General features: G+C 38.8%; 1 protein-coding gene across 2 annotated transcripts in view; it reads left to right on the forward strand.

Annotated features, from left to right (window-relative positions):
• Positions 1-10,134, forward strand: part of LOC127657220 (filamin-A-interacting protein 1-like) — a 36,203-nt gene extending 26,069 nt beyond the window's left edge. The window contains exons 4-6 of one of the 2 annotated variants that reach the window (XM_052145918.1): positions 87-265; positions 5,140-7,942; positions 9,920-10,134. In XM_052145918.1, the coding sequence (XP_052001878.1) occupies positions 87-265; positions 5,140-7,942; positions 9,920-10,129 (3,192 nt within the window). In that variant the 3' untranslated portion in view covers positions 10,130-10,134. The remainder of the gene's footprint in view (positions 1-86; positions 266-5,139; positions 7,943-9,919) is intronic. The other variant, XM_052145919.1, reaches the window with a different exon arrangement.
• The last annotated feature ends 943 nt before the right edge of the window (positions 10,135-11,077 follow it).

The raw sequence follows: 11,077 nt of genomic DNA on the forward strand, positions 1-11,077 counted from the left end.
TCTCAGTGTGTGTGTGTGTGTGTGCATTAAAACCCTTTCCTCTATCAAATTTTCAATTTTGTTGTTTTTTCCTGTTTGTGTCTCAGCTGGACAGACTGCAGGATAAGCACAGAGAGTCATACCGTCGCATGCTGGAACAACTGTTACTGGCAGAGAAAAGCCACAGACATACCGTCCATGAGCTGAACACGGAGAAATGCAAACACGTGGACTATATGAACAAGAGTGATGACTTCACCAACCTACTGGAGCAGGAACGAGAGAGGTTAGATAGTAAGAGTAAACAGACTGTTCAAATGCAATTCCGTGCAATATTCAGTGCAATAAATAAGTTAATAAATGAGATTTGACATTATCTAATGAAAATCCAAGTGTTGCTTATCCATGTTAACCCTTACAAAAAATCTAGAATTCTGGCAAACTAGCTACTAACTTGCCACAAATTTGTCACTCATTATTTTCACATGCAAATGAGCGTGTGATGCGCCACAAATGTTGACCAGAAGTTTGCAGCTCTTCACCGATAGTGGTGAACCTGCAACAAACCTTTGGCAACAATGGAAAATTTGCCGCATGTTTGTCGAAAGGGGAAGTAAGGGAACTAGCTGCCATGATGCTCGGGTTTTTCTCAATGGTTGCCAGAGTGTTGTTATGCAGTGGCTAAGGCATTGTTAATGGTTTTTAGCATGAACATGCAGTTGCTATGGTGTTCTAGGTGGTTGCTTACGGGCCCAAAATTACAGGATTTTTTTCACCTGCTTTATCATCTGCCAGACAAACATTTTATGTCTACCCTGCTGAAATGACCATCTTGTTTTGTTTTGGGTGCTAGTGTACTGGGTAGGGTTGCACCAGCTGCGCGTATGGTCTCACTTAAGTTGGGACGTAAAGTTCACACTAAGGGCTTAGTAACTTCTAGTTAGTTAGTAATTAATCAGTGCTTAATTTGGTTGCACCACCAGTTCTTAAGGCAAGACCTAACTAGTAGTTCGTAAACTTCGTAAAGTAATGCGTAGTCACATAATTAGGCAGCCTTCAAATTTGAACACCAAAGTGTTAAAATGCCATGTTTTATCTTGTTACGGTTAATGTTCAAACCTTGCTTTCTCTCATAATCGTCAGCTGTAATAAACTATATTACCATTGAAATAAGATGCATAATAAAAGTAGATTTAATAAGCAGCATATTTAAACAATGTAAATAACCGTATCTAAAATGAATAAGGGGCAATAAATAAATACTAATACAACAGGCTGGAAAAATGGACATATATTAATTTTAATATCCAATATATTTTGTATATGTTGAAACTTGACAGTGACTCCTGAAAGTGCACCGTTTTAGATCAGTTTCATGCTGAAGAGCCTCTAAGAAGTATGTTTTTTACAATACGTAAAAGTCTAAAGGACTGAAGTCTGTCACAAAATTTGTTTGTTGGGTTCTGTTCTACCTAAGTTTAATGATGCAACGCACAAATATTTAGTAGTGCGTAAATTGTGACTTAGTGCCCATTTACACCACAACTAGGCTAAGTTGTAACTCCACCAGGCTTTTGAACTAGCGTAACCAGCTTCATCATAAAGATCATGCTGGTTAACCAGCTTTACCAGCTAGTTTTTGCTGGTGAAAAGCATGGCTGGTCTACCAGCTATACCAGCACCAAACAGCTCTAACCAGAATTAAGGGGCTTTTCCACTGCACAGTACAACTCGACTAAACTCAACTCGACTCGCTTTTTTGGGGTTTTCCACTGTGAATAGTAACTGGTACCTGACTTTTTTTAGTACCACCTCGGTCGAGGTTCCAAGCGAGCCGAGCCAATACTAAATGTGATGTCAAAATCCTGCAGATCACTGACTGGTCAGGGAGAATTGTCACAACCAGAATCACTGTATTTCCGACATGCAACATCAAACCGCTAGTTCTAAAGTTAGCAATACCAATAACAGTATCATTTGTTCAGGTGACTTTCAAATTGTGAAAAAAGAAATGGCTGTGTGCAAAACCACGCCCTGGTCAATAAACGAGGTGCAGACGGTCCACTCATTAGCGATGAGCGAAATGAAAAAGTCTATCAGGAAATGTCTCAGCTGTTGGCCGCACAGCGCTACCACCGGATCTACCAACAGTGCAAGGAAAAGTAAAAAAAAGTAAAAGTGACTACAGAACCATCAAGGAAAAGTGGAAGTGGTTCGACCAAATGGACGCTATCTAAACCGGCGTGCAATGGGAGGGAGAGTGCCCTGGGCTTCCGTTGATCTACGATGGAGGATGTTATGTTTTGTTACGTTAACTCTATACTCTGCTTGAAAGCTTCACTTTATTTAGTTGACCAGCTACTGGAAGCTTGCTTCTTAAACAACCAGGACAATTTAACTGTTACACTTGTGTAAAATCACCATGCAACAACTGCTTTATGCAGCACAATGAGCTAGTAGCTAACAGTTAGCGGTCGTGTTATTGTTTTGGTCAGTTTGTGTAGTGTTTAAGATGATGCCACGTCAGTAGAGGCGGCGGAACTATGACGATCAGCCTATAATCCCACCCACGTTGAGGTGGCACTAAACTGCAGTGGAAATGCAAGCTAAGAAAAGTAAAGTGAGTAGAGTTGAGGTGAGTTGAACCATAACGTGCAGTGGAAGCAGATTTAATCAGAGTTTTGTACTGTCTGTTTGCCAATAGAATCTCAGATTTGAATGTTATTGTTCTGAAGGGCTACAATACAATATTACAGACATAACCTTTGTAACTAAGGGTGCATTTACACGGCAAGGCTAAATGCACAGATCCAATCTTTTGACCGTATCCGATTTCTTGTCCTGCCTGTTTACATTCACTAAAGACACAACGCGTATCTGATATTTGTGTTTACATGAATCTCTCCCCAAACTCAAATGATTCCATTGCTGATCACCTTCAATTATAAGCACCACTGTTCACCCTCGGGTTTTGAATTACCTAAAGTAGGCAAATAGGCAAAATTGCACACGATTGCAATTAATTAGGTAAAAAAGGCGAAAGCAAAATAGACTTTTCACTGCAGCCATGTTAAGCACCACTTTAATGATTTCACTATCGTTCAGAGTGTGGCTAAAGACATATTTGGATGGGATTTGTTTTCTGGACATATGTCCAGAAAGTAATTATTACAGCAGATGTCTGTAATATTCGCACAGGTAAGCTATGTTTGTAAAAATTGCAGAGATGGGTGTGTCTACAGCCTTTACACACTGCTGTCATGTGTAACTGACCTATTCGACACTGTGCTGATTAATTATGCAGGAAATATTACATTTTGTAATTTTATGTTCCGAAACACGGGGCTCAACACAATTTACCGTGCTCACTCTGCTCAAATCATAATCAAAAACGTAATATTAGGATTTTAAATTAAAGGGGTCATATAATGGTACATGCACTTTTTCAAGTTGATTGTACTGAAATGTGTGTTGGCTGTGCCTGTACACAACTATCCTATGATTGTGTACAGGCATTTATGATAAAAATCCATCCAGTGTTTTTGTTTTAATCTCCTTATATATTTTCCCCTGCCTCAAATCGAGCCGTTCGGACGCCCCTCCCAGGATTGTTGATTGACAGCAGCGTTTCAACACAGAATCATAGTCCGTCATCATTGTTGATACACTGGAGCAGAATGGCGCCTAAGCCATTGTGGTGTTCTGTTCTTCAGTGTAATAACGAACACAGCAGTCATTTTGATGTTCCTAAATCTGAACCGCTGAAGACGCAGTGGCTGAGTTTTGTTTACGATGGGAATATTCCCCATGAGCAACGTCAATGCGTTCGTGTTTGCGCGAATCATTTTTCACCAGACTGCTTTATAAACGAGGGTCAGTATAAAGCTGGTTTTGCTAAGAAGTTGCTGCTGAAAAAAGATTCGGTACCAACTATTTATATTCCCTCTGCACCTCCAGAAGAAGTAAGTGTAACGTTTTATTAACCTTTATATTAATCTTTGCAAATCGCTTGCACACTTCACAATGAATGTGGCTAATGTTTACACTCAGGGTACATTACGGCATGTTTTCCATAACGTTACGACACTCTCAATATAATTCATAATCCCACGTTTATAATGAACAACGCGTTATGGTTATTGTGTTATTAAAAACTGTGTACACAGGTGTTACAGTTAACATGGTAACACTAAGTTACACCTGGTTTACTTGTATGTTACTGATTTAAGAAGTAATGTCAAAAAAACAGTTATACGGAAAATAACTCCAGAACGGAGGGGCGGGGTGACCAAAGCTCATTATCATTTAAAGTCATATGCTCTGAAACGGCGTGCTGAAAACAGAGCTGTTTTTGAGCAGGTAAAATTAGTGTTTTTTTAAAATACTAATGAGAATTTTTAATAAAAGTATATTACAAAGTTTTCATTTAGACCCTAAAGATTCATATTAACTTGTACAAAAATGGCAAAATATGACCCCTTTAATACTACCAGGGGTTATTTTTACAGGCCGTTTTATAGAAGTTAAACATGCTGTAATTTTGAACAGCACTGAAACACACAGTCCTGGTAATTGACTGAGAAGCTCTAGTAATTATTACATTAACCCACATCCCCATATAAGACTAATCACGTCTGAATAGGGCTAGACGTCAGGAGTGGTGGGACCAAGTCCACATGTTTGACAACAGGGAGTGGGTAAAAAAATTCTACCTCAACAAGAGAAGCTTTTTGTGCGAGTGCCTACAGACATGTCTGCTTCATAAGGACACACTATTAAGAAAAGACAAGGGGAATCGGATATGCGTGTTTAGACGTAGGTCATATGTCCAGATATCGGATATGTATCTGATTTAAAACCACATTGGGAAGTGGCTCAGATCAGATCTGATTTTTCTGTTTACACGTGTGCAACAATATCTAATCTGTGTCAGATGTGAGTAAAAAATAATCAAAAGATTTTTTGTGACTGTGTAAACACAGCCTAATTGATACTAATTCAAATAAGTGATGCAAAATATACCCTGATTGTCATCCTAATTTTAACTTGAAATATTGAACTGTTACGTAAATAAATCTGGATAATTGTGAATTTTACTTTTAACCAAGAGAGAATAAGATACCCAACATTTAGTCATGTTTGACCTTTCTTGTTCAATAGGTTAAAGCGATTGCTAAAACAAGAGAAAGCATACCAAATGCGGAAGGAAAAAGAATTTTCTAAGCACATCCAAAGAACCGCTGGAGAGCTAGTCAAGTTGAAGTCATTTGCACTTATGATGGTTGATGAGCGAGAACTCCACTTGGAAAAGATTGACAAACAGAGCAACAAAATACAAGATCTTCTTCAACAACTCCAGGAAAAGGAGCAGAAACTCTGTAAGTCAGAGAGAAAAGCTAAGGAGGACAGCCAGAATATCCTGGATCTTGAAGTTGAGTTGGAGGTAATAACTTCTAGGTTTGCAAAAGAGCAAGAAGAGATGGCTGCAAAACTGTCCAGTCAGGAATCTCAACACAAACAGCTGTCCCAGGAACAGGGGGAATTGTTATACAAACATAAGGAGCTAAAGGAGACCAATGAAGTTGTTCAGAAATCAGAAGAGGAGCTCAAGAAGTTGAGGGACAAGATTAGCAAGGGCGAGTTTGGTAACTCTACCATAATGGCAGAACTTGAATCATTACACAAGAGAATTCTGGTAGTGGAAGGTAATGACGAAGAGATTGCTAAAACTGAGAACAATTGCAGTGAGTTGAAGAAGAAGCTTCTTGCTGAGGAAACTCACAATAAGGAGCTGAGGCGGGAGGTGGAAAAACTGCAACAAAGAATGACACAATTGGAAAAACAAGAGGTGACCTTCAATATAGGCAGGACAGAATATGCCCAGTTGCAGGCAGCTTTGGAGAAAGAGAAAAGCCTGTCAAAAGACTTGACTGATGAACTAGTGATGGTTAAAATTCGTATGAAAGAGCTTGAGTCATCTGAGCTGAAACTAGAAAAGGATGAACTTGATTTAAAAGAGGATCTTATGAAACTCAAATCGGTCACTGTAATAATGGTTAATGAACATAAGACCATGGTGGACAGAATTAGGTCTGAGGAAAAGAAGAAAGAGGAACTGAAAATACTGTATAAAACAGAGCAGGAGAAAGTTACGGAGGTTACTGAGAGGCTAATAGAGGAGAGCAAGAAACATATGAAACTAAAATCAGAGATGGAGTTGAAGATAGCTGCCCTTGTCAAGGAGAAAGATGAGATGAAAGGAAAACTTACCAATTCAGAAGACAAGTATAACGATCTAAGCTCCATGCTTGGTGTGAATAAGCACAGTACAGATGGAATAAAAGAAGACAAAGAAAACAATGTCTCAAATGCATATGCACCAGATGAAATTAAGGTTAAGGAGCTGACTTTGGAGATTGAAAGATTAAAGAATCGTCTTCAACAGCTTGAAGTTCTTGAGAGTGACCTAATCAAATCAGAGGACAAGTTTGATATGTTGGAAAATAACTTTCCGTCTGAGCAAGAAAAGGCTAATTTTCTGTCACAGCAAGTGAAGGAAATAAGAAGTCCAACTGCATTGAGTAAGGCAGTAGAGCGAAGTGAGTCAGGTAGTCAGGAGGCTAAACTACGGCATCGCTTCTTGTTGGAGGAGGCCAAATCCAGAGAACTTCAAGCAGATGTGCAATCCCTGAAGGAAAAGATTCATGAGCTCATGAACAAAGAAGACAAGCTTTCCCAGCTACAGGTAGACTACACTATGCTGCAACAGAGGTTCCTGGAAGAGGAGGACAAGAAAAAGAACGTTATCAATGAAGTTGTAAACCTCACTAGAGAACTTGAGGTCACCAAGCGATACAGCAGCACCCTACGTCCATTCACCAAAGGAACCCGAATTATGAATGTTCCAATGACATCAAATGGAGTACAGACTGATTTGATTGAAAACAGGAAAGCTGACAATGACACTCCTGCAGCATTCATCAAGAAATCTGTTAAAGAGGAGAATCGTATCATGAGTAGTCTTCATCCGAGGACTTTTAAGAAGTCTGTGCAGAGACCGACAGTGCGTGAACTCTATCCACCAACAGTCAGTGACTTTACTGTGAAGAAGTCCTCAATACTTTGGATGAAGAAGAAAGATAGCAGTGCTTCCGAAATATCTTTAGACACCAGTGAGGATGCTGCACCTACTGAAGTCAACATGTCCCAAAAACATGGCCAGCCAATGCACATTCAAAGTATTTCAGATCTTCAGAATAGTGAATCAACCGTACAGATCAGCAGATCCTCTTCTGAGGGCTTGATGAAAAGAGATGCTGCCACACCATCAAATGAGATACAGATCAGCAGATCCTCTTCTGAGGGTTTGATGAAAAGAGATGCTGCCACACCCTCAAAAGAGACTCGGAAGCCTCAGCTTGCCATTTTACCTGCAAATGAAAGAACCATAGAGCCAACAAAACTAGAGAGAGCTTTATCCCCAATGACCATTGCCACCATATCAAGACTAAAGAGTCCACAGATTGTTAGGTTACCTTCTTTAGATAGATCTTTATCACCTGTATCCATTGTGTCCAACGGCATCTCTGCTTTGTCCCCAGACAGCTTCCCAGAGACTGTGGACATGATAACAGGCAGAGCTGTCTTTAAGGTGACTCCGGAGAAACGAATGGTTCCCATGCCAGTTAAGAAATGCAACTCACCTGCTAGTATCATCACCACAGAAGACAATAAATTTCACATTCACTTAGGCTCACAGTTCAAGAAGCCCACTGAAAATCATGGCTCAGTTGTCAGGATCAAATCTACTCCCACATCAGCTGAGAGTAAGGAACCTTCTACTGGAACTGTGCTACGCTCACCACACAATGTTACTGCCACCAAATCCACATCGAATAAATTGACAAGCAACATCACCATCACACAGGTCACTAAAGCACCAGCCAGACCTACACTCTCAGTGGTGAGTGTCTCGTATAAACCATATCATGTAGGAAAATGATTGAATGACAAGCCAAAAAAGGCCATATGCTACAATGATTTTACCAAGTTAAAGGGTTAGTTCACACAAACATTTTTATTCTTTCATCATTTACTCACCCTCATGCCATCATCCCAGGTAAGTATGACTTTCTTTTTTCAGCAGAACTCATTTTAAGAAAAATAGAACACATATCTTAGCTCAGTAGGTCCTTAAAATGCAAGTGGGTGGTTATACAACCTTTTGAAGCTCCAAAAAGAACAGAGACAGTCAGCATAAACATCATCCATATGACTCCACTCGAAAAATGTATGTCTTCTAAAGCAGCAGTATGCACGTGTGACATAATCGCATTAACACATTCACACAAGAACGGATACATGTGTGTCACACCAGGAAGAGTGATGTTGTTTACAACTGAGTAGGAGGAATGTTGTACAGAAGCTCCGTTGGCTATGATTTGGATCTCTATTTGTATCTGTATGCTTACTCACAATGGTACATTTCTGTGCTCTTTCTGGATGTCTCAACCGAGAGAAAAAAGTGAGATTACGTCCGAACATGCCAACGCGAATCCATCACATGGCAGACCATGTGAACTTCGCCCGCTTGAGAATTTGTATACTGCTGCTGACCGGAAACGAGGATTTATAGCTAAAAAGTACTTATATTTTGATCTCTTTCACACCAAAAGCAATCATTTCACATTAGAAGACATTAATTTAACCAGTGGAGTCATTTGGATAACGGTTATGCTGACTGCTGATCTTTTTGGAGCTTCAAATCAGGGACTGAAAACAAGATAGATTTTTATTTCAGTTTGTTCTGAGCAAAAACATTATATTTCAAAGGTCAAAAATAATTTTTGTTTTCAAAATGGTTCAAAGGTTCCGCAGCCTCCTTTCCAAATGGTTACCGGTTAGAACAAAATAAAAGAACAGTTAACATTCTTTTTAAAATGAGAGTACTATGAACTAAGTGGTGGGTGAAATACAGATGCAGCGTTGCCAGATCTCACAAGAGAAGCAAGCAATCTGGTCTGGAAAAACAATCTCAAAATAAGCCACTTGCCTAAAAAATAAAACAACAAATAAGTGATTTATCACAATGGAAATTGTAACAAGCATACAGTTAATTAAAAGTTAAATTAAAGATCTGCTTCTGTGTCAAAACCCGGCAGAATAAAATATGTATTAATGCATCATATCTAACAATAATTCAGTGAAGACTTGGAAACTACCTAGAAAAGTACTTTTTATATACACAGTAATAAAGTTTCCTTGCATCTGAATTAGCCGTTCATGTATATGTTGTATAGTTGTTAAAATGGTCTTCATTCACAGAAAACGACATCTACAATGTACAATTATACAAAGAAATGTGTGATGCAGCAGTTTCCTTCACGTTCAAAGCATATGGTTAATTTTTTTCGGGCAACATGAAGTGGTGTAGTTCCAAAAATGTCATACACAGAAAGTCATACACATCTGGGATGGCATGAGAGTGGGTAAATGTTAAGAGAATTACAATTTTTGGGTGAAATACACCTTTAATAGAATCTTCAGAAAAGGGGTGTTTGACATGAATAAAAAACATGTCTTGCGCTACTGTGGTGGTTACAAAATTAGTACTAAAAGAGGTGATAGACTTATGTCTGTGCCATAAAACTGGATGTGTTATTATTCATGTAGCTAGCTATAAACAAAATCTATAAATAAAGATACAACTTGACAAGTAAGATTCTCTTCAAACATTTGCTCTACCATAACAGTGGTTTACCTGAAAGAGAAAACTGACCCCTTGTGGCAATGTTAAGAATGGAGCACATACTATATGCATTATATAAAACAATTTCTTCAAAGTCTGTGAAGCAACATGATTCTACACACCTCCTTATGTTTGTGGTAATGATACATTCACATTCTTAACTTTGTTTCTTTTCTCACCATTACCCAACAGCAGCCTGTACTGGATGTCCCATCGGTGAAATCAGGGTTCACTCGTATTCCCATGTCTCGAGGGATGAAAACTGGTAAAGCAGTGCTGGGTGCTCTGGGCATCACCACAGGTGTTAAAATGGAAACAAATGCAGAGACCCAGGCCATGCACATTGAGCTGAAAAAGTCAACTCTCAGCAATGCAGCTTTTCAGGGTGGAGGGAAGGGATAAAAGGACCGAGCAAATAACACCAAATTTACATTAAAGACTACCACCAAAGAAAATAAATTATCTTTGATTGCCAATTTCTGCAAATGTTATGTAATGTGGCTCTCTCCATTACTCTCCATTACTTTTGCTTTAAAATGCCACTGAAAATGACACAGAACACAGACATTTTTTGGCCACACATTTCAAACTTTAGGATATTTTTTTACACTTTTCTTGGGCATATTTGTAATTTCGTAATTTCCTTAATTTCTGACCATGCATCACTGTTCTATTACACGCTTTTTTAGTGAGAGAAATATACTTTAACACATACAGTATATGGATAATATTTAGCATACAATATAAAGATGATGCAAAAGGCATTAAGCCTTTTTTTTTCATCATTACGATGATGCAGTCCACAACACTGTATTGCTTTTTGCATTTGGTCCCCTGTAGAAAAAGTTCTAAACCCCTGCATTAGAGAGAGACCATTATGAACAATGAGGACCAGGAGCAAGTTGAGTTTCAGTCAGTTGAGAGAGAGTTTAATGAAGACAAAGTTCTCCCCATTTCCAAAGGCAGAAGACAAATAGAAAATGAGCTGAGGATATAACCTCAAAACTAACTTACAATAAAAATGGCTAACAATTATTGGCAAATGCAAATGGTCAGTCAGAGTTGATGTCATCTTTACAGGCTTCTGATAGGTTAACCATACAGATTTTTACAGAAACTATCCAAACATGGTAAACTATGCAAAGATGTTATTTAAAAACATAAGGTTGATTAGCTGGAACCACAAAGACTCAGTTGGTCAGAAGGGTCAAAGGTAATCGTAAATCTGAGAGGACTCTTATTCTTTTAGACCTGGGGCCAGAGGGTGACTGACCATATCACCCAATCAACTGGCTCCCAATCACTCCCACAATTCCTGTAATCAATTTAGAGCAGTAAAGATAGAAATAT

Source organism: Xyrauchen texanus, chromosome 16 (assembly GCF_025860055.1).
Source record: "Xyrauchen texanus isolate HMW12.3.18 chromosome 16, RBS_HiC_50CHRs, whole genome shotgun sequence".
Taxonomy (NCBI): Eukaryota; Metazoa; Chordata; class Actinopteri; order Cypriniformes; family Catostomidae; genus Xyrauchen; species Xyrauchen texanus.